Genomic DNA, 22,449 nt, shown 5'->3' with positions numbered 1-22,449 from the left:
TCGCCACGACCGATTAATATGACACTTATTTGTTATCATGTTGATCTTCTCTGCTTTGGACTCTCGGATTGATTTGAATACACATTTAACGCTCGTGGATAGTTTTATCACGTCGCTTGACTCTTATTTGTGATTTTGTCTGTAGTCTTTCAGTAGTTTCATCTTCTTTTGTGGTTCGTTTTTCGATACAATCAGATTTGTTTGTATCTTTATTTTGTTCGAACATTAGTTAAGTTTTTTTAACATTTTTCTTTTAAAGTCCTTGTGTGATCTAGGTGGCTAGTTTTTGTGCTAATGGTTATATGAAAATATTCTAATTATAATTTAGTTTACGTTTACGATTATATTTGTGAATCTTCGTTATAATTATAAATATTTTCTATTATTAATAAAACTAGATGCTTTCTATAAAAGAAATATCACATTCACGACTATGAATGATATAAGTAGTACTTTATCATGTTTAATAAAGCTTATTTCGAGCAAAAAGGTCGTCAAATTCAAAGTTATTTGTGAGGTGAGTTTTTGAATAACTGGAAAGTGTAAAGGCATATAAAATGGCCAAATTGGCCCGAACCAGCAACACAAGAAGCTGCATTTTTGAAACACCACCAGCAACGGTTTATGAGCTATGGCTCAAGGAAGCAGAAAGCATGATAGTTTAGTTAAGTAGGGTAGTTTCTCTTTATTTTCCAAAAAAAAAAAGTGTAAAGGCATAGAATATCATGTTAAAAACGAAAGATAAACTATTTAAAATTAGTTAAAAATTTAAAGATAAATTATTTAAAATAAAATATCATTTACATTAATTTTAATAATTTTTAATTAATTTTAAAGGGAAATTATAAATTTTTTATTATTAAAAATCATGAAAAATAATGTAATTGATATTTTGTTTTATTTATACGTTGAGTCCTTTAGAATTTTAAATTTTTATAAATTAAATTTATGGTGCTGAACGACGCTCATCTCTAGTGATACTCAACGGTGCTCGTCGAACGTGGAAGACTAATCCATATTTTAGTCATTATTTATTTAAGTATTAATCCAAGATTTATTTGAGTTGTTTCAACCTTTTATTACGATTATTACAACAATTATCATATCAATTGTTAATACAACTATTATTGATGCAATAATTTCATCTGAATTTATAAGATGGTGATTCACCACGAAAAACAAAGCGTGCATACATGACATATAATGGGCACGCATGCATACAGCAACCATATAAAATGATACAAGCGTGTTTGTTAATTAGTTTTACGTGCATGTTCTCTTCCTTCTTTAATTTATCCTTCCATATTGCTTTAGAGTCTATAGAGGCCTTAACAACTACGCGTTAAGAGAACCGTGCGAAACCCTCCGAGTCCTCAAAAGATGAACTCTTAAGTCTCTAACGGCTCTAGAGTCTAAGAGTCTAGAGTATGCTGAAGCACCTGTGCTTCATTATATTCAATATTTGATCTTAATTTTATATTTGTATTCGTTGACATCAATAAAATTCAATATATATCATCTAAACTGGGACGATGTTCATGCTTAAACCAGATGAAACGCTGATGGGGTGAAATCAAACATTCTTTGGAGGCGTCTGCGGCTTGGCAATTGAATATGGACATGCTTGTTTTCTATGTTCGGCTCTGTCCTAACGACGAGAACTGAGTCTATGGAAAACCCATTAACCATATGAGCCTACCTTGGTAACTTTGTCCCAACTCCCAATGTTTCTTTTGTGCCTTTAGCAGGGCCTAGGCAGGAGGGGCACGCCCAGGGCCCCAAACCAAAATTTTTTTATCATAATATATTTAATTTTTAAACAGCCTGGGATAACCTCAACCAAAAGATTATTTTTTTCTGTTTTGAAATAATTAATGTTTTGTTAAAGGAATCATTACCAATAATCATTCTCTTAGTTTCTTTATACATTTTATGGTATAATCAATAAACGTTCAATAACCGAGACCCCATTTTTAAATTCTCTTCGAACCACTAAAATTTTAAAAACGGGCTTGATCTTTAGAAATCAAACATGTCCAATTAAGTTACGAGGTTAAGAGAATTGCTCGAATTGTGGGCTTTTTTGTCTCGATCCCGACCCAAAAATATAAATCTTATATTCGATCTCGTCCCGTTCTGATGAATTTTAGGTTTTTTTATCCAGAACATGTCATGGGTTTTAGACTAAAACTCCAACCTCGTCCTAATATGAATATATTAATTCTTAAAATAATTAAAATAATATATTGTATAATATTATATTCATAATTATTGATTATATTTTAAACTATTAAAATAATATGTTTTATAATTTTTTTTATATTTTAATAATTTAAATAATATATTTTATTAAAATAAAATAAATTTCTTAAAATATTAAATTATATATATAAAACCAAATCAGGCCAGATCGGTGATTTTTCACCTTAAATCTAATCTCACTTCGAGCCTTGAATTTTTTTTTAAAAAAAGCTATCTATATAAGAGGATAGTCAGATTCGGATATTTTCACCATCCCTCATCGATACATCTTTGACCCAGATCCTCCTCTCAAAAACATTCCAACCCTCCCATCCTATCCCTCAAAACCTCTCTCTTTAGAACCTTTCTTTTGTCTTCGAGGGCTACATATTGATGCTTTGAACCAGAATCGAGGGCTCCATAAACCCAACATTAACAATGCATGGTTGAAAGACCACACATCACTGAGGCAACTCCCAAATTCCCAATGATTCTTTTGGGCCTTAATACATCCAACACGGTCTAACCAAGGACCAGGCTATGAGTATGGGATAAATTTTAAAGTGGATAAAAAATTAGCACATAAATTCTTAATTTTATCTATTAAATTATAAAAGTTTAGAGACTTTATTAATTTCTCTATCATCTTTTATCTTATTCGTAAAAGGAAAAATAGCTCAAAATTGAATGTTAGTATTTTATCGTTGCATGGTGAACACAAAATAATTGATAGCAGTAAGGACAGGGGCGGACCCAGGACAAAAATTCAGGGATTGCACAAAAAAATTCTTATAAATTTTTTAGGGGTTGCACAATATTAAAGGTGACACTTGTATTAATTAAAAAAATTAGAAAAAATTAACATTAAGTAGACAATTTTGTTGTATAATTTTTTTTTCTATAAGAATTTAACTGAAATATAGGGATTCTACCTAAAAATCACAATATATATATATATATATATATATATAAATACTAAAATAATAACATTTGATTAATGTTCCTCACAATTTGAGGAGTTGCCCGTGCTACCCCTGACAACCCCTGAGTCCGCCCCTGAGTAAGGACCATTAACTTGTTTTATGTAGGCTGACATAGCCACATAGTTATGTGACAAAACCATTTACAAAATATCGAAGTTCAAATTTGGTATCACCCATTCATTTTCTCCAAGTTTTATAAAAATTTAAAGAAATATATTTCTCTGATCCTTAAAAATAGTCATTTTCCTAAAAAAAGTTATTGGTTAAATATTGTTTATCCTAATAATAATAATAATAATAATTTAAAAGAATTAATATATATATTAGTGGGACCATTCCTTAAATTCTGCATCTTTAATTAACAATTAAATAAATAATAAAATGATACATGAAAGTTATCTATGAAAAAACAAATAAACTCAAACCGTTAATCTGCTAAATATTAAACTATTTATTTTGTATCACGTGGTACAACAGTTAAATGGGAAGAAATTTCCAAATGTCATGGTCATGGTGTAAAGTCTATATGAATTTGGAAGTGGTCCAAAATATGTCATTCAAGATGATAATCTCTTATAGTTTTTTAATGGCTTATATAACAAATAAGTATATAATATATCATCTTTTCATTTAAGTATTTAAAGTATTTTTTTTATCAAAACAAATACTTAAAGTTAATTTTTTGGTCAAAATAGGTGTCGAAAATATTTAACTTTTTTTATCCAATTACCTAAAGTATACTTTAATTAATGACACATGTTAACTTTTTTAGAATTTAAATAAAAAAATTTAAATAGTTTAGGTGTCTATTTTAACAAAAAAAATAATTTAGATACTTAAAACGTAGAACAAAGTATACTTTAGGTATTTATTTGTGATATAAGTTTTCTTTTAAAATTTATTTCTTAAAGAAAAAGCTATATGTCATATTCCGAAATGTAGAAATAAGTGTTTTTTTATAGCTATTTCTCTTGTCCTCTACTATGAATAATTAAATAATAATTGTGACTTCACATTCACCCACCATCTTTGACACAAGATAAAGTGGTTAATCATTGATATTATGGTTACAAAATATGTTTTATTATTAAAATTAAATAAAGTATAAAGTGGTGTTATACTATATATTATTAATCATGTGTAAATGTGTGTGATATGACACGTAAATCTGTGCAATTATACACAATCAATGCAAGTAATACAGTAATTAGTGAGTATATTCCCACATGAATTTGGGGAATTATTTAAAGATTGCTACAACTAGAAATATGTGTCACTAATTAAATCTAAACGCCTAAATCTAATGATATAAACAAATGAACATATGGAAAAAGTTTGTTGAGGCAAACTTTTTTAATGACACATGTTAACTTTTTTAGAATTTAAATGAATTTTTATTGAATGGTTTAGGTGCTTATTTTAATAAAAAAATACTTTAGATACTTAAACGTAAAATAAAGTATACTTTAGGTATTTATTTGTGATATAAGTTTCTTTAATCTATTTCTTAAAGAAAAAGCTATATGTCATCTTCCGAAATGTATGAAATAAGTGTTTTTTATAGCCATCTCTATTGTCCTGTACTATGAATAATTAAAATAATAATTGTGACTTCACATTCACCCACCATCTTTGACATAAGATAAAGTGGTTAATCATTTATATTATGGTTACAAAATATGTTTTATTATTAAAATTAAATAAAGTATAAAGCCGTATTATACTACATATTACCGATCATGTGTAAATGTGTGTGATATTGCATGTATATCTGTGCAAGTATACACAATCGATGCAAGTAATATAGTAGTGAGTGAGTATCCTCTCCACAGTGATTGGGGGAATTCTTTAAAGATTGCTACAACTAGGAATATATGTCAATAACTAATCCTAAACGCCTAATTCTAATGATATAAACAAATGAGGAAAGAGCCATGACAGATGGAAAAATTTGCTGAGGCAAGAATTGTGTGAAGTAAAGCGGACAAATAATTTTTGTCGTGGTAAGAAAAATATGCAAGAGTAAACAAATAAAAATTGCTAAGGAAAAAATTAATTGCAAGAGTAAGTAAATAAAAGTTGCTAACGCGAAAAATGTTCGAGTTTTGAATATGGACTAACAACCCCACACAATCAGACTTCTAATGGAGCACTTGGGTTGAATTTGCTACGACGAGAAATTATTCTATGCCTAGGATGAACTAAATATGGTGTGTCTATGCTGCCCGACAGGATTTACTGAAGTGTTCCTAAGCTATCTCTAGTAAGGAATCTGATACAACTATTGCCACGACAATACCTCTTAGCGTAAATAGTGACCCTAGCCTATCGATTGAGTATTATCCCTTTTATTCGCTTGAAACCTTCTCCTTATCTCTAAGGCGGATTAGAACTCACCATCCCGGATTAGTTCCCTTGTTCACGTAGATCTAACCTAACTCTCTATATTAAGTATCAACTCCTAGAAAAATGGTTATCTCTCAACAACTCTTAAAAAGACTAGGAGTATTATGCCAAGGCACCAGACAATCTCTCAAAAGCTCTTACAATGCTAAGACATAAGATTAAAATAGTGAACAAAACAACAATAAACATAAATATACTTAATTATCCATTAAACATAAAATAAAGTATCATTCAAACATCTCCAACACCAAATAAAACTGTTCATGGTGTGGCTAAAATCATCCCAAAATATTCATTAAGTACAAGCCCTTGAAAGATAAGAAATGAAGGACAATGAGAAGAAAACTCCCAAAAACAGAGTTGTTGTCGTGACATCAGACTATCACCATGAATGCTCCAGCGCACTAACCTCTCTCAAGGGCGTAGTCGCTACTCCGGTGAAGCCTGGCTATGAAGAACACCGAGGAATGATAAGAAGGGAAAGATAGAGAAGAAGGTGATGCAGTCGCCTTTTCAGAAACTTTTAAGGTAGTTGAGTGATAACTCCGTAAAAAGTTCATATTTGGGACATTTTCACTTAAGTTATTGACTGTTTAAGAGCCTATTTAGGACCATATAGATGTATTTAGGAGCATATAGTTGCATGTGGTGGAATTTTGTTTGTCGTGGCATTTTATTTTGTAATCAGTGCTGCTTTATAAGGAAGATGTTTGTTTGGTGATGTGTAGGATTTGAGAGCAAGGAAAAGCAAAAGGGAAATATCGTGACATAAGGAGACTGCTGAGCAGAATGAAAATGCCAACTTTGTTGGCATTTCGAGAGTGAACAAAATGAAAGAAGATATTTTTGGAGCCAGCTGTCCCTATTTTCACGTGAACTCTAACTAGGAGCAAGAGATCCGCCTGGGAGGGATCAGCAATGCTACAGCCGATCTTGCTGAACCAAGCCGCCCTGATGCTGATCCTGTTTGTCCTTTGCCTTCTGCAGCAGGATCTTGTCTAGTACTCAACCAGCCACCCAGGTTGGGTCAATGCCAGCTGCCGAGGGGGACCACTGCGAGCTCTGCCCAATCTTCACGTGAATTAAGCATGATTTGGGGCATCTTTGGAATTTTGACATAAACCTTTAGGGTTTTTCTCCCCTTATAAATAGAGGATGAAGCCACAGTGGTAGAGACTTTTGATCCACATCATTTTGAGCTAAAATTCAGAGAGAAAAAGGTATATCTTTTTTATGTCAATCTTATTTGACGTGGCATTTCTCTATTGACAAGCTTGAGGGGGTGGCGCTCTGGTAGTTCGAGAGAAGCTAGTTTGTTGGGAAAGTTCGTGGTTGCTGAGGGAAGCTCCGACAGTGCACGTCGAAGGGTTTTTCTCATTCCCTTTGCTCTTTGCTTTCATATTTTATCATTTGAGTTGTAAGGAACAAATTAACTTGCTTTGTTCTTGTTTATTTCGAACCCCACCATGAACTAATCCTATTTTGTGGGAGTTCATTTTGGATATTTAAGTTTTACTTTAACAAATGGTTGTTTTTCTATGTTATAATCTGTTTTGTTCATGAAGCTTAGTGTCTTAAGGTTGTCGGAGCTATAAGAGTAGCCATTCCTTAGGAGATTACTTAGGGTTCAAGAGAATATCTAGGTAGTACATCCTTAGTGTTCGAGAGAAACTAGGGAGGAACCTTATAAGCAAAGGGTTCTATATAATAACTAGGCCTAATCGACCTTAGATATAAGGCTAGGATTTTATTCGACTAAAAAGAGTTGTGCAAGAACGATAGGTTAGATGTTAATGCTGCCGCAAAAAAGGTATTGCTGAGACATATCCTGTTATCTGGATCAATATGATCATTGCAGGGGCTGACACCAACCGGTTTTACCAAGGCATCTTCAATATGTCGAGTCCCTTACTAGAGATAGTATAGGGCACCCTAGTAGACTCTGTCGGGCAGGTAAGGCATAGAAGTAAGCCCATTCTGAGAAGTGAACTTAGACTTTCCTTAGTGACTCATATCACTCATTCTCATAGTAGCTTGTCGTGTGAGAAAGATAAAGTCCTAAGTAATTAAATCCTACATCTACATTTCATTTTGCCTTGACGTTTCCATTTGATTGCACCCAACATAATTTAATTTGCCAAGACATTTCCATACAACTAGCCACGACATATCCATTTGATATCGTATTACCATCGTTCCATTTCCACATCAGTCATTCCATCTTGCCACAACATTATCATTTGTATATACCATCACTAACTTTACTTAAGTGACAAAGTAAAGTGCCTTGACCGAACTTATCAATTTCCCCAAATCCCTATGGAGACGATACTACTTATCACTGTATTCTTTTTCGATTGTGTATACTTGCACATAATTCCGCATCCATATTTAGTACTCACAAAGAGCGGACATTGAGAGCGGGATCCCTCTAAAATGGAAGGCATAATGTGCTATTTATAGTGGGGAATTTCTAGGGTTTAGTGGCCTTGAAATTTCCCCAACTACCCTTGAATTCATGCCCATTTCGTGAATAATATGGCAGCTGGCAGTGTTCTCAAATCATTAGCAGATGTAAGGGTTCACATGAGGTGTATTGGACAGCTGCCCACGCTATGTCAGTAATTTTGTCTCATAATGCGTCAGATTTGCAAGATAAAACTTATCGTGGCGAAAAATTCCTCACAGTCATCTTCAGTTTCTTTGCCCCTCATACAAAATTTATCTCAGCAAATAATTTCCTCGGTCATTTCCTATCACCTGCATCATCACAACCAACACACAATCATTTTCATCAACATCAATTTTATAAAGAAAAACTAGCTGAGGAAAAACTTTTCCACCACATACATGAAATGTCCTAAATGCAACTAAATTGCAATGACAATGGCTTTTTAGAAAAACAATAACTTAAGTAAAAAAATCTAAAATATATTCTTTTTTACAGAATTATCAATTACATTTTCATAGCTATACTTTAAAATTGAGTAGTATGATCCCTACTCATTTACTCAAATACCTAATTCAATTCATGAGCAAATATCCTTTTTCTATTTTTTTGTGATTCTAATTTAATTATGCGTACTGAAAATATGAATGCGCGCGCGCGCACATATATATATATATATTATATATATATATATATATATATATATATATATATATATATATATATAAATATTTAAAATAAAATAAAATTTGAGATGCATGGTTTAGAATATCATGTGGGATATGTGGTAATGAGTAATGACAAGTTTTGGGAGGGACCAAACAATTGAAAAGATTCTTGAAAGAATGAATGTTGGATATTTGTGTCATTCAGCCATGTGAAAGAAAGTTCATAAATTGTAATTTTGTTGATGACATGTGGACTCTTATCACATGGACATGTGAGCAATAAATGATTTCGTACCAATATGGCGAACGTAGGAAAAATAAATTCAGGTTGAGATTTAATTTTATTAATAAAAATAAATTTTATTTCATTGATCGTTAACAATTTATTTTATTTTATTCGAATTGCAAATCACGATTGTTAAAAATAATCATTGATCGATATTTCTTTTAACAAGAAAGATTACGAATATGGATGAGAGCTCAACGAGGAGAGGAAAAGAAACTTCTCTCAATCACGATCCAAAAGTATTTATAATGACTCACTTGATTATGTCTTTTGTAGGATAATAATGATTATTTGTATGCTAACAAGTTAAATAAATTTAGTAACGAGGTTTATAAATTTTATACTAATAAATTATTTGGGTTTATCAAATGTCTTGTTCGTATATTGTGACTATTTTTGAAAAGTTACTAAGACTTTAATGAAATGAAATATATACGTGGAGGTCCTGAGAGTAGGGCTGTAAACGAGTTGATTGAGTTCAACTCGATTCAAAAAGTTTAAAATTGAATTTGACTCTACCAAAAAACTCATGAGTTTAAAATTGAAAAGTCCGATTTGATCTTGAAATAACAAATTGAAACTTTACTCATCTCGGAAGCATGGTGGCTTAAAATAAAATTCAAGCTCAACTCGAAATAAAAAATTGAAACCTGACTCGAACTCGAAAAATTTGAACTCGAAACATTTGCAGACTTAGCTCGACTGAAGCTCAAACATGAGCTCGAACCTTAACCTTAAATACATGAAAGTCTTATATTGTATTGAAAAAATAACATATAAATATTAATATTATTAATAATTTAATTTCAAAAACTCTAACTTTTTGTATATATTATTCTTTTTGAGTAAATCCATTCAATTTGTTTGTTGACCAACTTTTAAATGAGTAAATCTCGAGTACCTCGCAATATATCTTAACTCATTTACAACCCGAGAGAGAAAATCAATAGTTTTAGATATGGTCTCCAAAGATATAACAAAACTATAAAATGTTAAGAGATTAAAACTAAAATTATATTATTATATTAATTTAAACTTTTTTATTTTTAAAACGGTTAAGAAAAATTTATTACATTTATAATTTGAAGGATAACAAATAATTTCTATAAAAAATATTTAATTTAATAAAATTCAGTATAGAACGAAGAAACAATAAAATTTCAATCGAGATTCAAATATACTTGTTATTAAATTGAAATATTATTGATGTAATTTATGTTTTTATATTACTTTAATATTAAACCTATCACTCAACGAATTAAATTGAGAACTAGAAATTTAATTGGTTCGATCTTTCATCTTATTTACAATATTATTATAAAACAAAGAAGAAGAAGAAAATAGCACAATGTTAAATGATGGAAAACGTCATTCCCAATTACACCATGCATGTGATTTTAAGGGTAAATTATACCTTTAAGTCACAAAATTATTATTGTTTTCTTATTTTATTCATTAAATTATATGTTGGAACATGAACTATGTCTTTTGAAATGTTCAAAGAAAATGATCATTAATACCTTGTATCTTGATGGTCGTTATAAAATTGGAACGACGATCCTTTTTCTCATTTATGTTGCAATTTCTGTTTAGGTTTTATATGTTGGTGAAGGTTCATTTTCTAAACAATGAGTATTTGTTTTATTTTATTTAGTGTTTGAAAATTTAGATTCAATTATGTAATTGATTTTATTTTGTTATTTGAATTATTGAGTGTATTCCGGTGACTTGTTTATAGGTCAAGAAAATGATAATTGGTGTTAGTTGTGTGAGGATTAAGAATAAGTGAGAGGAAATGAAAGGGGAGAGAGGAATGTAGTAAAGGATGGAAGTTAGTCTAACAGTCGTTGATGCTCGAATCTGTGATTTCTAGGAATAACAATGATTCCTTTAACTATTGAGATAAATTAGTTAATGTATTTGAATAACTATTTTAAACTAGAATTAAATTGATAAAGTACATACATTTTGAGACTATAATTTTTATTAAATTATGTCATCTCATCATATTCGTTTAATATATAATGTGATTGGTTATTAAAATAGAAGAAAATGTAACAATGATATTTTCACCAATTTTTTTTTATTAATCTAGGGTACTTACAACTGGTAATATCTATTCCAATGACTCAATCATTTGACAATTGAAGTTCAAATATCTTGGAGCTACGGGTACTCAAAACCGAAACTTGTAAAAATAACAATCATTTTTTTAACAACTAGGACCGTTTGGTTTAGAAAGACATACTAATATAAGGCTAAAAGACGACACAACCGAAAATTTGAAAAAAAAATTCTTAACAAAACTGGTTTAGTGCGACTGGAAATGTTAACTTATATGTGATATATTGGGTTGTAACTATTTTAAAATAACTTAAAATGGTGTAACTGAGAAACCCATCTTACAGGTTAAAAGCAGAACACAAAATGTTATAAAGTGGAACCGAAAAAGTTATCAATGTAGTAACATAACAAGTTGCCCCAAAAATGTTATAAACGGTAAGAAAATAAGTTATAAAGTGTAACACTCTAAATTTATTCAATGACTAAATTAGGAAATAGCAAAGCATGGAATTCAATCTTGAAAGGAGAGTTACTAAAAATTTAGGACTAACCTAAATGCGGAGCAAAACTTAGTGCCCAAGGCGATAACTCTAGACAATTCAATGGCATTAATTGTAATTTTCTATTTTTGGTATATAGACAACACAAAATCGTGATATGTAGAAAGCTAAGCCTATGCCTTTGCCAACTAGGCGACACAAATGTTCAAGCAAAAACATTAAAAATATCTATTAAATATACCTATACCAGATTTTGGAACTCATTCCCTCCATCTAATTGTGCCATCGTCGACCCCCTTCACTGTCGTTGCCATCGACTTTGTCCTCACCCCATGATCAAAAGACGATCATCCACTCTCGGAGAAACCCAGTCGGCCATCGTGGAGATCATCTCGAAAGTTTATCGGAGTTCAAGGATCTTCATCTCGTTTTTTCATCGATTTATTATCGTTCAACCGTCGGTAAGTCTCACTGGCCGAACCAAGTGAACCAGCTCAAGGTTTCGCTTCATCTGGTATTGGAGGTGTCACCGCCGGTGAGCGACAGTTTATTTCGACCATTTAAGAAATAGCTTTTCTGACATTTTCTGTCACAACTGACCATGGGAACTAGATTCAAATCATGAAAGTCACAATTCTAGAAAATTTTGTGGCCTCCCGACCACCGTAAGATGTCGCACGTGCCCCATGTGCAACTCTTCTACGTGGGGGTTGTCTTCCAGCCAGTGAGTTCTAGAAAATCGGTCGAACCGATTTGAGCCATTCTAGATTAGTCCAAGTTGAGTCGAGTCATGAGTCAAACCAAGCTGTTAGTTGAGTTGTCCTGCCTAGCCGAGCCATCCATCCGTTGACTGTTAACCACCATTGACTAGCTATTGACCCTCGTTGATCAGGCGTTGACTTTTTTGGGACAACTTATCTTGATGTTTTTCGATGTCTTAAGTCCATTTTGGGGGTATGTTCCACCAAATTCAAATTCTATAAGCTTTTTTTTTGTGTTTTATCTTTCGATTTGATCTGTTTTTGACGTAATTTATTTTGCATTATATCCGAGATATTATGGGATGTTGAACAAAAGTTCAAGGGTAATTGAATAGAGTTTAATTGATCGATCGGTGTAGCTAAGAAATCAAGGTGATGCTGAAGCTAAATTATTGAAAGTACCTTGTACGTCATAATTGTTCGAAATGACTATATTATAGTTAAATTGAATGGAAATATTATATGTATCTGAATTGTTGAAATGACCAAATTACTCTGAAACTCTGAAATGACCAAGATAAACTCAAGTATTGAATGACCTAAATAACCTCACGACCTAGCATAAGGGGACGTCTTTGAATAATTCTAGAAACACCGATAAATCTAAATATGATATTGCCCCTAAAGATTATGGAGCACGACCCAAGCACATCGATCATTCTTGATATTACTGCAATACATAAATAAATACCCATGTAATACGTATTCGTCTCCTCAAGATCCGTTCAATGGTGATTCTAAAGGAACCCCTCCCCCCAAATCAATTTTTTCCCCTAAAATCAATTTTCATCCATATGCCATCATTAATCCCCTTTACCAACGATCTGCGTCGTGCACTGTCGTTGCCATCGACATCGTCCTTACCCTGCGACTAAAACCCGATCATCCACTCTTGAATAAACCTATTCGGTCTTTGATTTATCATCATTTAGCCACAGGTAAGGCTCACCGTCAGAACCAAGTGAACCATCTCGAGGTTTCGCTTCATCTGGTACTGGAGGTTCGCTGTTGCCAATACCATCGTGGGGGTGAACAACGGTTTAGTTTGACCTTTTATGAAATAGCTTTTTCAATGCTTTCCATCTCGAACCGAGCATGGGAACTAGATTGAAATCACGAAATTCATGATTTTGGAAAATTTGGTGGTTCTCCGACGACCGTAAGATGTTGCATGTACCCCACGCGTCGCCACTACACGTGGGGTTATCTTCCATCCAGTGAGTTCTAGAAAACTAATCGAATCGGTTTGAACTGGTCTACACTGATCTAAGCCGAGTTTAGTGATGATTCGAGCCAAGCCGCGGCTCGAGTCGAGCCGTGAGTCAAGCCGTCCAATCGTTAACCGTTGAGTATCCGTTGATCGTTTAGTTGACCGAGCATTGACATTTTTGGGAATAATTATCTAAATGTTTTTCGATGTCCTGAGTCTATTTTTGGGGCCCATTTTACCAAATTCAAACTTAGTAAGATATTTTTTAGTTTTTTATCTTTTGATTCGATCATTTTTTCTAATTAACTGTTGTTTTTTACGTAATTCGTTTTGCTTTGTATCCTAGATATTAGGGGACATTAAACTAAAGCTCAAGAGTGATCGAATAGAGTTAAATTGATCGATCAAGGTAGCTCAAAAATCAAGGTAATACTATACTACCTATTGTATACTTTACGAAACTCATTGATTATTGGTAAATGCATGAATGAAAAAAATTGGCCATGTGCTTATCGAAGTTTATTTGGAAACTAGTACTGTATATGGTGAAATGGCAGTAAACTGAATAAAACTCAGATTGACTTGTTTAAGGAACTAGAAAGTCGATAATAAATAATTTCATGTCCAGTGAATAATTGGTTATTCGATTAACTTAGGGATCCTTAAATTTTAATTATTTTCTTTAAAGGTTTTAATGCCGGAAATACTTGGATAATAAATTATGAAAATACCATTGGGATGTAAAAAGACAATGATTGTTCCTAAAACTGGAAATAATACTATAAGCTATACTTGACCCTATAAAACTACTGATTTACATATTAAATGCTTGTTTTGCTTGGAAAACCTTAATAATCGATTATAACCTCTGAGATGGTAAAAGACTTAGAATTATGATTCTTGAATAACTTCTAAAGACTAATTTGACAAAACTAATATATATGACAGAATTAAATGAAATGATTGAAATATCCTCAAAATGGGGAAATGACCTAGAATTTATGATTCCTGAGCGAACATTCGGAGACTAAATTACTGAAAGTACCTTGTATGTCAGAATTGTTCGAAATGACTATATTATATGAAAATGTTGAATTGAATGGAAGTATTGTATGTATCTGAATTGTTGAAACGACCAAATTACTCTAAAACTCTCTCATGACCTAGAATAAGTAGATACATTTGGATAATTATGGACACTGATTCTAAAGGGTGATCAGTTCAACTAATGCAATCAACTTTAAGAGGTGAATATTCATGAAGTATCTCGGTCTGAACGATTGATAAGTATCGTAGTGTTGGGATCTGTTTAGTTCGATTTAACTAAAAATTTGATTAATTTGAGATAAACCCTGAATATTAAAATTTATTGTATTACCTTTATTGGGCTAAATTACTAAGAATTCTTCAAGAATCAAAATGTCTAAAATGCCCCTAATTGCATGGTTAATGGAATAACTCATGTTATACATAAATCTTCAACAATTTAGATGTAAAGATTTCTGAATTCCTTCCTAATGCATTCAAATTTTAAAGGGGGCTGAAACATTAATTCTTAAATGTTTGATTAGATTCGTTAGTAATCGAACTCTTTTAATAGGGATCAGATATCTGAAATCCGATCAATCAACAAAGTTCTATGTTTTCCCTTTCTGATAACTATCAAGTCCCTCTGAATAATAATCTAAATCTTCTAGTGTGCTCCTTGTATGATACATAACTATTTTATATGCTCTGAAGCACGACTATTTTATCTATTTTGATTTATTAAAGAATTATCTTTATGGAAATTATGATACCTTATTTAATGATTTTCAAACTTTGTTTACCTAATACATGTCATTTGATTTCCATTTTTACTGAAAAATATAATGTGCATGAATTATAGATCCTAAAACTATTGTTTATTATTTGAACTGTTTTATTGGGGTACTGTTTAAGTATGATTCTGGAGTATGGAGGTTCAGCTCTGATCAAGCTAGTAAATCTTTATGGACATAAGGTGACCCTTGGGTAGGCTTACAAGCCTCAAGGTACTCCCTTAGGTTGGATCTTATACTCATCGAGTATAGGGTAAGTCCTTATGGATGCAGTTATGGGGATTACATATTGGTGTACATGTGGAGGACTGTTATGTGATTTAAATAAACTTTATTATCACTTTTACGATATTTTACTAGATCACGATAATGATATTATGGTTCATTGCTTAGTCTAATTTTTCTAAGGTATTGCTTGGGTAGGATACTAAGTACGAAGGTTTAGCTCTGATCAAGTTTGTAAATCCTTACAGACCTAAGGGGACCCTTGGATAGGTCTAGAGGCCCCAAGATACCCCCTTAGGTTGGTTCCTACGCCTAATTAGCCTAGGATAAGTTCGTATAGATGCAGTTCTAGAGAACTGCATGTGGAGTGTTTGAGTGGAGGGTATTACTGTGTTTTAAAAAAATGTTTTACCGAATTAAACTACTATTTTTGGTTTTATTGGAACACACTAGACTCCCCAAATCCATCTTCCGAATATGTACCTCTTAATGTTTTTTCTTAACTATAAGCTTCTTGACTATTACCAAAAGAATTAATTTGTGAAAGCTCAACTCTTCACTATGACCTATTTATGCATGGATAGCTAAGGTAATCTTCATGTTGCACCATATATCTGCTTGGCCTTTAGCATATTTTGGTAGTATTCTATTACCGAACTTTTCCAAAGCTCACTCTATTATTTACCATTTCAAGTTAAAGCATCAACCCTGTGTAGTTATCGACATCAATAATGAGAGTTCCGTCGGTGTTACTTACAGAGTACAATATATATGTAATTAGGGGGCATGTAGGTCACTATTTATCTATATATTAGAGTTTGGAAGTGGTTTTGATACTAAATATTATGGATTCTATTTTTAATATATGTATGATTTTTCAGACTTATGCTTTTATTTATAAATTGTTTTATGATTTTTAAATAGTTTTAAGAAAATTTTGCTTTTTTCTCAGATTATTTAATATAGGTCGCTTTGGTGGCCTTAATGAGACACCTTGGATTAGATCGAGTCACATGTATCGGTCTAGGGGTGTTATATAAACAATAAATGTTATGAATATTTTAACATTTTAGGTTGTGTCCAAAATGTTACCATAGTTTAAGCTGATTGAGCCTTGGATTTTCTAACGATAAGAAAATAAGTTAAAAGGTGAAAAATGTTATGAATATATATAAGAAATACAGTTGTACCTAAAATTGTCATGGTTTACTAAGAAATAGGTTGTGATGTCAAATGTTAATATTTTTATTAATAAAATAGGTTGTGCCAAAAAAAATGTGATGATTCACTAAGAAATAAGTTGTGATATAAAATGTTAATATTTTTATTAATAAAATGAGTTGCACTTAAGAATGTCATGGTTCACTAAGAAATAGGTTGCGATAAGGAATGTTAATATTTTTTTTATTAATAACATGAGAATATCATGGTTCACTAATAAATAAGTTGCGATTTGAAATATTAACATTTTTTTGATAAGATGGGTTACGCCAAAAAATGTTATGGTTCATTAAGAAAATAAGTTGTGATATGAAATGTTAATATTTTATTATAAAAATTAGAAAACATGGATACTTTTCCACAATTATTGATATTTTTAAATTAAAAAATATGAAAAATCATAAGGCTGTAAAGTATCGATACTTTTCCAAAAATATCTATACTTTTAAATTTGAAAGTTAAAATATCATTTTTCATTTTTTAAATTCAAAAGTATGAATACTATTTCACAAGTATCGATACATTCGAATTAAAAAAACATGGAAATGAGAATGCTGTAAAGTATCAATATTTTTCAAAGAGTATTGATACTTTCAAATTTAAAGAAAACATAGAAAATGAGAAGCTACAAAGTATCAATACTTTTCACAAATATCGATATTTTTGATTTTTTTATAAATATTCATATTTTTTTAAGCTTTTAACTTATTTTGTTATGCTTGTAATAACATAGTAGATAGTGCGTTTGTTTTAATGTTGTTTATGTTATAAGTATAAAACAATTTATATGATGTAAAAGTAAGAAAAAAACATATTTCTCATGACAACATACTAGGTAACACTTTTTTTTAATGTCAACCGTTTAAGTTATAAGTATGAAACCATTTATATTATGCAAAAGTAAGACAAAACATGTTTTTTCATGGTAACTTAGTAGTTAATGCCTTTTTTATACAACAATATCGATCAACATAGATACTTATTAAGCTAAGGTGGTTATAAAATAATATTTGTTCTAAATACTCACAATCATTTGACAATGAATGCTCAATCACGTTGCTGCAATCGCTGGTGCTCAAACCTGTAACCTCTAGGAACAACAACGATTCATTTAACCATTGAGATAAATTGGTTCATATATCTAAAGAACTATTTTAAATTAGAATTGAATTGATAAAGTACATAAATTACGAGAATATAATTTTTATTAAATAATGTCATGCTATCATATTCATTTAATATATAATGTGATTGGTTATTAAAATATAAGAAAATGCAACAATGATATTTTTACCAATTTTTTTATTAATCTAGGGTGCTTATAAGTGGTAATATATATTCGAAAGACTTAATCATTTATAGATGAAAGCTTAAATATTTTGGTGCTAGGGGTACTTAAACCTGAAACCTGAAAAAATAATAATCATATTATGCTATACGTATGTACATTATAATAAGCTAAAAAAAATTTGAACATATATTATGCTATAATATAATCAGTTTAAATTATTCAAAAAATATTAATTTAATTTAAATTAGATTATATAAGATAATACCCTAACATAACATGTATTTTTTTTATTTCTAAATAATATATTTCCAAAATACGAGGAAAAGGTAGTATTTCCGACGCCAGTGTTTTTGTTTTTCATTTCCGACGTCAGTGGTTTGAGATAATAGTCATTTTAATTAAATAGAACAAATCCAATTTCAATTTTGGCAGGAGCCAACCAGACCAGAGCCACCATAGCCTACATCCTTCTCTTCCGTACGGCCGGACTTGGGTTCCGAGTCCCTGAGCTCACTATCTCCGGCAAACTACTTATCCCCCACCTGAGCCTCGTATCGTACGGATGAATTAGAGAAAAGAAAAACAACAATAACGAGAAACATTTCCATTCTCTCTTCCTTTCATTTTCGAGTTCATGTGCAAGTAATTGTCTTTGAGCCCACAAAAAAAGAGTAACTCTGAAGAAGGCACGAGGGCCACAAGCTTTGTTTACTTTATTGTATAGTACCTTCTTCTCACAACTGTATACCTTCAATCCTTCCAAAAAAAAACTAGCCCCACCCGCCTTCTCCGTCACTCCCCTCTTATCTATATATCCCCTTTTCTTCTTATGCTTCCCTTCACCAAGAAAATCAGGAAAAAAAGTTTTTGAGCTTTGGGTTTTTCTTTTTGTGTCTCTTTAGCAAACCTGGTCTTTTTTTTTTTGAAGCTAAAGAGGTTGGGGTGTTTGATAAAATTAGGTTACAGGTGATTTTGAATTGTGGATTTTTCGTTTTTTGGGGGGTAATACCCTGGGTTGACAAATTGTGGACATCACGGCTATACACAGAGTTTACCGACCTCTTATTCATGCCCGAACTGTACGACGTAAGAGTTGTGTGATAGAGAGCAACCCTTCTCCGCACGGTGGGCGTGGAGCTTTGCCTTCTGAAGGCGGTAGTCCTTCCGATCTCCTTTTCCTTGCTGGTGGTGGTCTTTTCTTTTAGAGTTTCAGTAGTTAGTATAACTAGCTTCTAGTATATTTAGGGGAAAAAAAGGAAAAAATATTATCGAAGAAGCTTATTTAGATCGATCGTAAGAATAAATTGCCCGTAAAAAGAAGTATTAGCAAGATGATGCTCAGGATTAAGAGGGTTCCCACTGTTGTTTCGAATTACCAGAAGGATGAGACGGAAGAGACTGCTCGCCGTAGTGGCGGGTGCGGAAAGAATTGCCTTAGGAGCTGCTGCATTCCAGGTATTCGTTAAATTTACTATGTAAACCTTGTTTGTTTGAAGAATTCAGGTTTAAACTTGAACTGGGTTTTGATCTATAGAAGCAAAGATTCCTTTATATGCTTTCAAGAAGCTGACTAAGATTGATGCTGAAAACGATGTGCTTGCAATTGAGGAGAAAGAGCCCCCTGTTGCTTTTCTTGACTCGCTCATTCTTGGGGAGGTAATTTTTTGCTATTAGAAATAAGATTAAGATCATTGTGATAGTTGATAATCGTTGTATCGTACAAATTGTTAAGTTAAAATGTACTTTGTGGTTTTATGATAGTGGGAAGATCGCATGCAAAGAGGACTCTTTCGATATGATGTTACTGCCTGCGAAACCAAGGTTGAATTTGGGCTCCTTTCCTATTTCCTTGCTTCAATTGTTTACCTGCAAATAAGCTGAATTTTTTTTATGGTTAACTGAGTTGTTTAGGTGATTCCTGGTGAATATGGCTTCATTGCTCAGCTGAATGAGGGCCGCCACCTTAGGAAGAGGCCGACTGAATTCCGTGTTGATAAGGTTCTCCAGCCCTTTGATGGGAACAAGTTCAATTTCACCAAGGTCGGGCAAGAAGAGGTTCTCTTCCAGTTTGAAGCCAGTGAAGATGGTGAAGTTCAGTTCTACCCAAGTGCTCAAATTGATGTTGAGAGTGCTCCGAGTGTTGTTGCCATAAATGTATTTTAAGTCTACTTATTCAAACTATAGAATAACTAGCTTAGCAAGAGTCTTAGCCTTGTAGGATTAAACATTGTTCCCATTCTATTTGACAGGTCAGTCCTATTGAATACGGACATGTGCTGTTGATCCCTCGAATCCTGGAATGCTTGCCTCAGAGGATCGACCATGAGAGCTTCTTGCTTGCACTGTATATGGCAGTTGAAGCCGGGAATCCGTATTTCAGATTGGGTTACAACAGCTTGGGTGCATTTGCTACAATCAATCACCTTCACTTCCAGGTACTAACATCTTAGTTTGTTCCATCAGGATATATCTATCTGTTGGGTATAGTTGTGGTTTAGGTGACTTAACTATTCCGATCGTTGCAGGCTTACTACTTGGCTGTGCCTTTCCCCATCGAGAAAGCTCCCACTAAGAAGATAGCCACTTTGAATGATGAAGTGCTCATCTCAGAGCTTTTAAACTATCCGGTCAGGGGTCTTGTCTTTAAGGGCGGTGACACTCTTCAGGACTTGTCCGACGCTGTCTCCGATGCCTGCATTTGCCTTCAAGAGAACAACATACCATATAATGTCCTCATCTCTGATTGTGGAAAGCGGATCTTTCTCCTTCCACAGGTAATTAATAAATTAAGTTAATCGATACTTAATTATCTACATGATGCTGCTATTTCTTACAATTGAATTTCCAATTTGTCGATTGACCCAACAGTGCTATGCTGAGAAACAAGCTCTTGGGGAAGTGAGTCCGGAGCTTCTGGACACCCAGGTGAACCCGGCTGTATGGGAAATTAGCGGCCACATGGTGTTAAAAAGGAGGAAGGACTATGATGAGGCATCCGATGAAAATGCTTGGAGGCTACTCGCTGAGGTTTCTCTCTCTGATGAGAGGTTCTGTGAAGTGAAGGAACTTATCTTCGAAGCCATTTCCAATGGCGAAGATATCATCGAAAACACTGCCGATACTATGCTTAAGGATCCCATTGAAGAAAAGAACACCATCCCCAAACGGTCCCACCGCACCATGGTGGCTGGGACGCAAGAATGCGTTGTTCAGCAGTAAGAACCAGCATTCCACAAACAGAACCCTGTCCCTTCCACTTCCGGTTTCGACTATGTACGTTTGGCGTATACGACTGTGTATGTATTGTATGGCACTGGTAGCCTAAATAAGCAAACATAGTTTGCAATAGTAAGGTTATTGGACGTTGTGAAAACTGCAATCTGATTGTTGATTTGGTGTTGTATTTTGATTGGAGCATGTAAAATACCATTAATGTTGTGTATTAGGAGCTAATAAATAAGAGTGCATGTGATTGTTGTGTTCTGTTATATTTCTGTTTTCTGGGTTACTTAATACGTAGGGTAACTAACTGGCTTTGTTATTGACACAAAATATAGTTGAACCACCTCACCTACCTCACATTTTGGTACCTGAATTAGTTCACTTCTTTCATATTAGTACTTAAATTCTATTTTTGGTCTACATTAATAAAAAAATTTGTACTCTTATCACACTTTGCCCACCATTTTGGTAACGGTGTTAAGGTGTAATGACATGACACACTTTTCCGCATTATCACAAGAAAATTAAAAAATTATATAAAATCATTTATATCTCTTTAAAATTTTATAAATTTATCTTCGAAACGTAAAATCATGTGTCGGTCGTATTATGAATCCAATATATTTTCCTCTGTTATCGTTCTGCTCGGAAACTTGCTTGCTTTCCCTTATTTTGGTGTACATTACGAACCATATACAGAACCCGACTTATATAGCCATACGAATTGTTTAATTCACTGACAATGAAAGAACAAAATAGAAGTTTCTATTTCATTTATATGAGAATTCAGTGTGAGACTTCCAGCTTTTTATTATTTCTCTAATCATATTTACTGAGTTTATTTATGATTCGGGTCTATACTCAAATATTGACCTAAAAATTTTAGGTCATTATAAATGTGTTTTGAATGAAATAAAATTCTTTGATATAATGTGTTAAAGGTTATGAATTAAATTATTTGAAATGTGATTACAGGTATACGATTGATTTGAATTATCTATAATATTCTCTTAATTATGTTTAGATATAAAATTCTTAAATATTAATTAATTCAATAAAGATATAATAATAAAAGCATGTTTAATACCAATAGAGGTGTTTA

The 22,449-nt window shown here is 32.4% G+C and overlaps 1 protein-coding gene and 1 long non-coding RNA gene across 2 annotated transcripts in view; both read left to right on the top strand.

The window, feature by feature from the left end:
* LOC120145356 overlaps nt 1-22,449 on the top strand; it is a 30,447-nt gene that overhangs the window by 1,743 nt on the left and 6,255 nt on the right. The window contains exon 2 of the long non-coding RNA XR_005518126.1: nt 17,571-17,577. This is a non-coding gene — a long non-coding RNA (uncharacterized LOC120145356). The remainder of the gene's footprint in view (nt 1-17,570; nt 17,578-22,449) is intronic.
* LOC120145353 (GDP-L-galactose phosphorylase 1-like) lies at nt 18,763-21,396 on the top strand. Its single transcript, XM_039159212.1, has 7 exons — nt 18,763-19,580; nt 19,660-19,781; nt 19,887-19,946; nt 20,037-20,279; nt 20,375-20,560; nt 20,651-20,899; nt 20,994-21,396. The coding sequence occupies exons 1-7, from the start codon at nt 19,457-19,459 to the stop codon at nt 21,342-21,344; spliced, it is 1,335 nt and encodes a 444-aa protein (XP_039015143.1). The 5' UTR covers nt 18,763-19,456; the 3' UTR covers nt 21,345-21,396.

Source organism: Hibiscus syriacus, unplaced genomic scaffold, assembly GCF_006381635.1.
Source record: "Hibiscus syriacus cultivar Baekdansim isolate YM2019G1 unplaced genomic scaffold, ASM638163v2 tig00110893_pilon, whole genome shotgun sequence".
NCBI lineage: Eukaryota > Viridiplantae > Streptophyta > Magnoliopsida > Malvales > Malvaceae > Hibiscus > Hibiscus syriacus.
The sequence above is the reverse complement of the archived record's forward strand: the minus strand, read 5'-3'. Positions and strand labels throughout refer to the sequence as shown.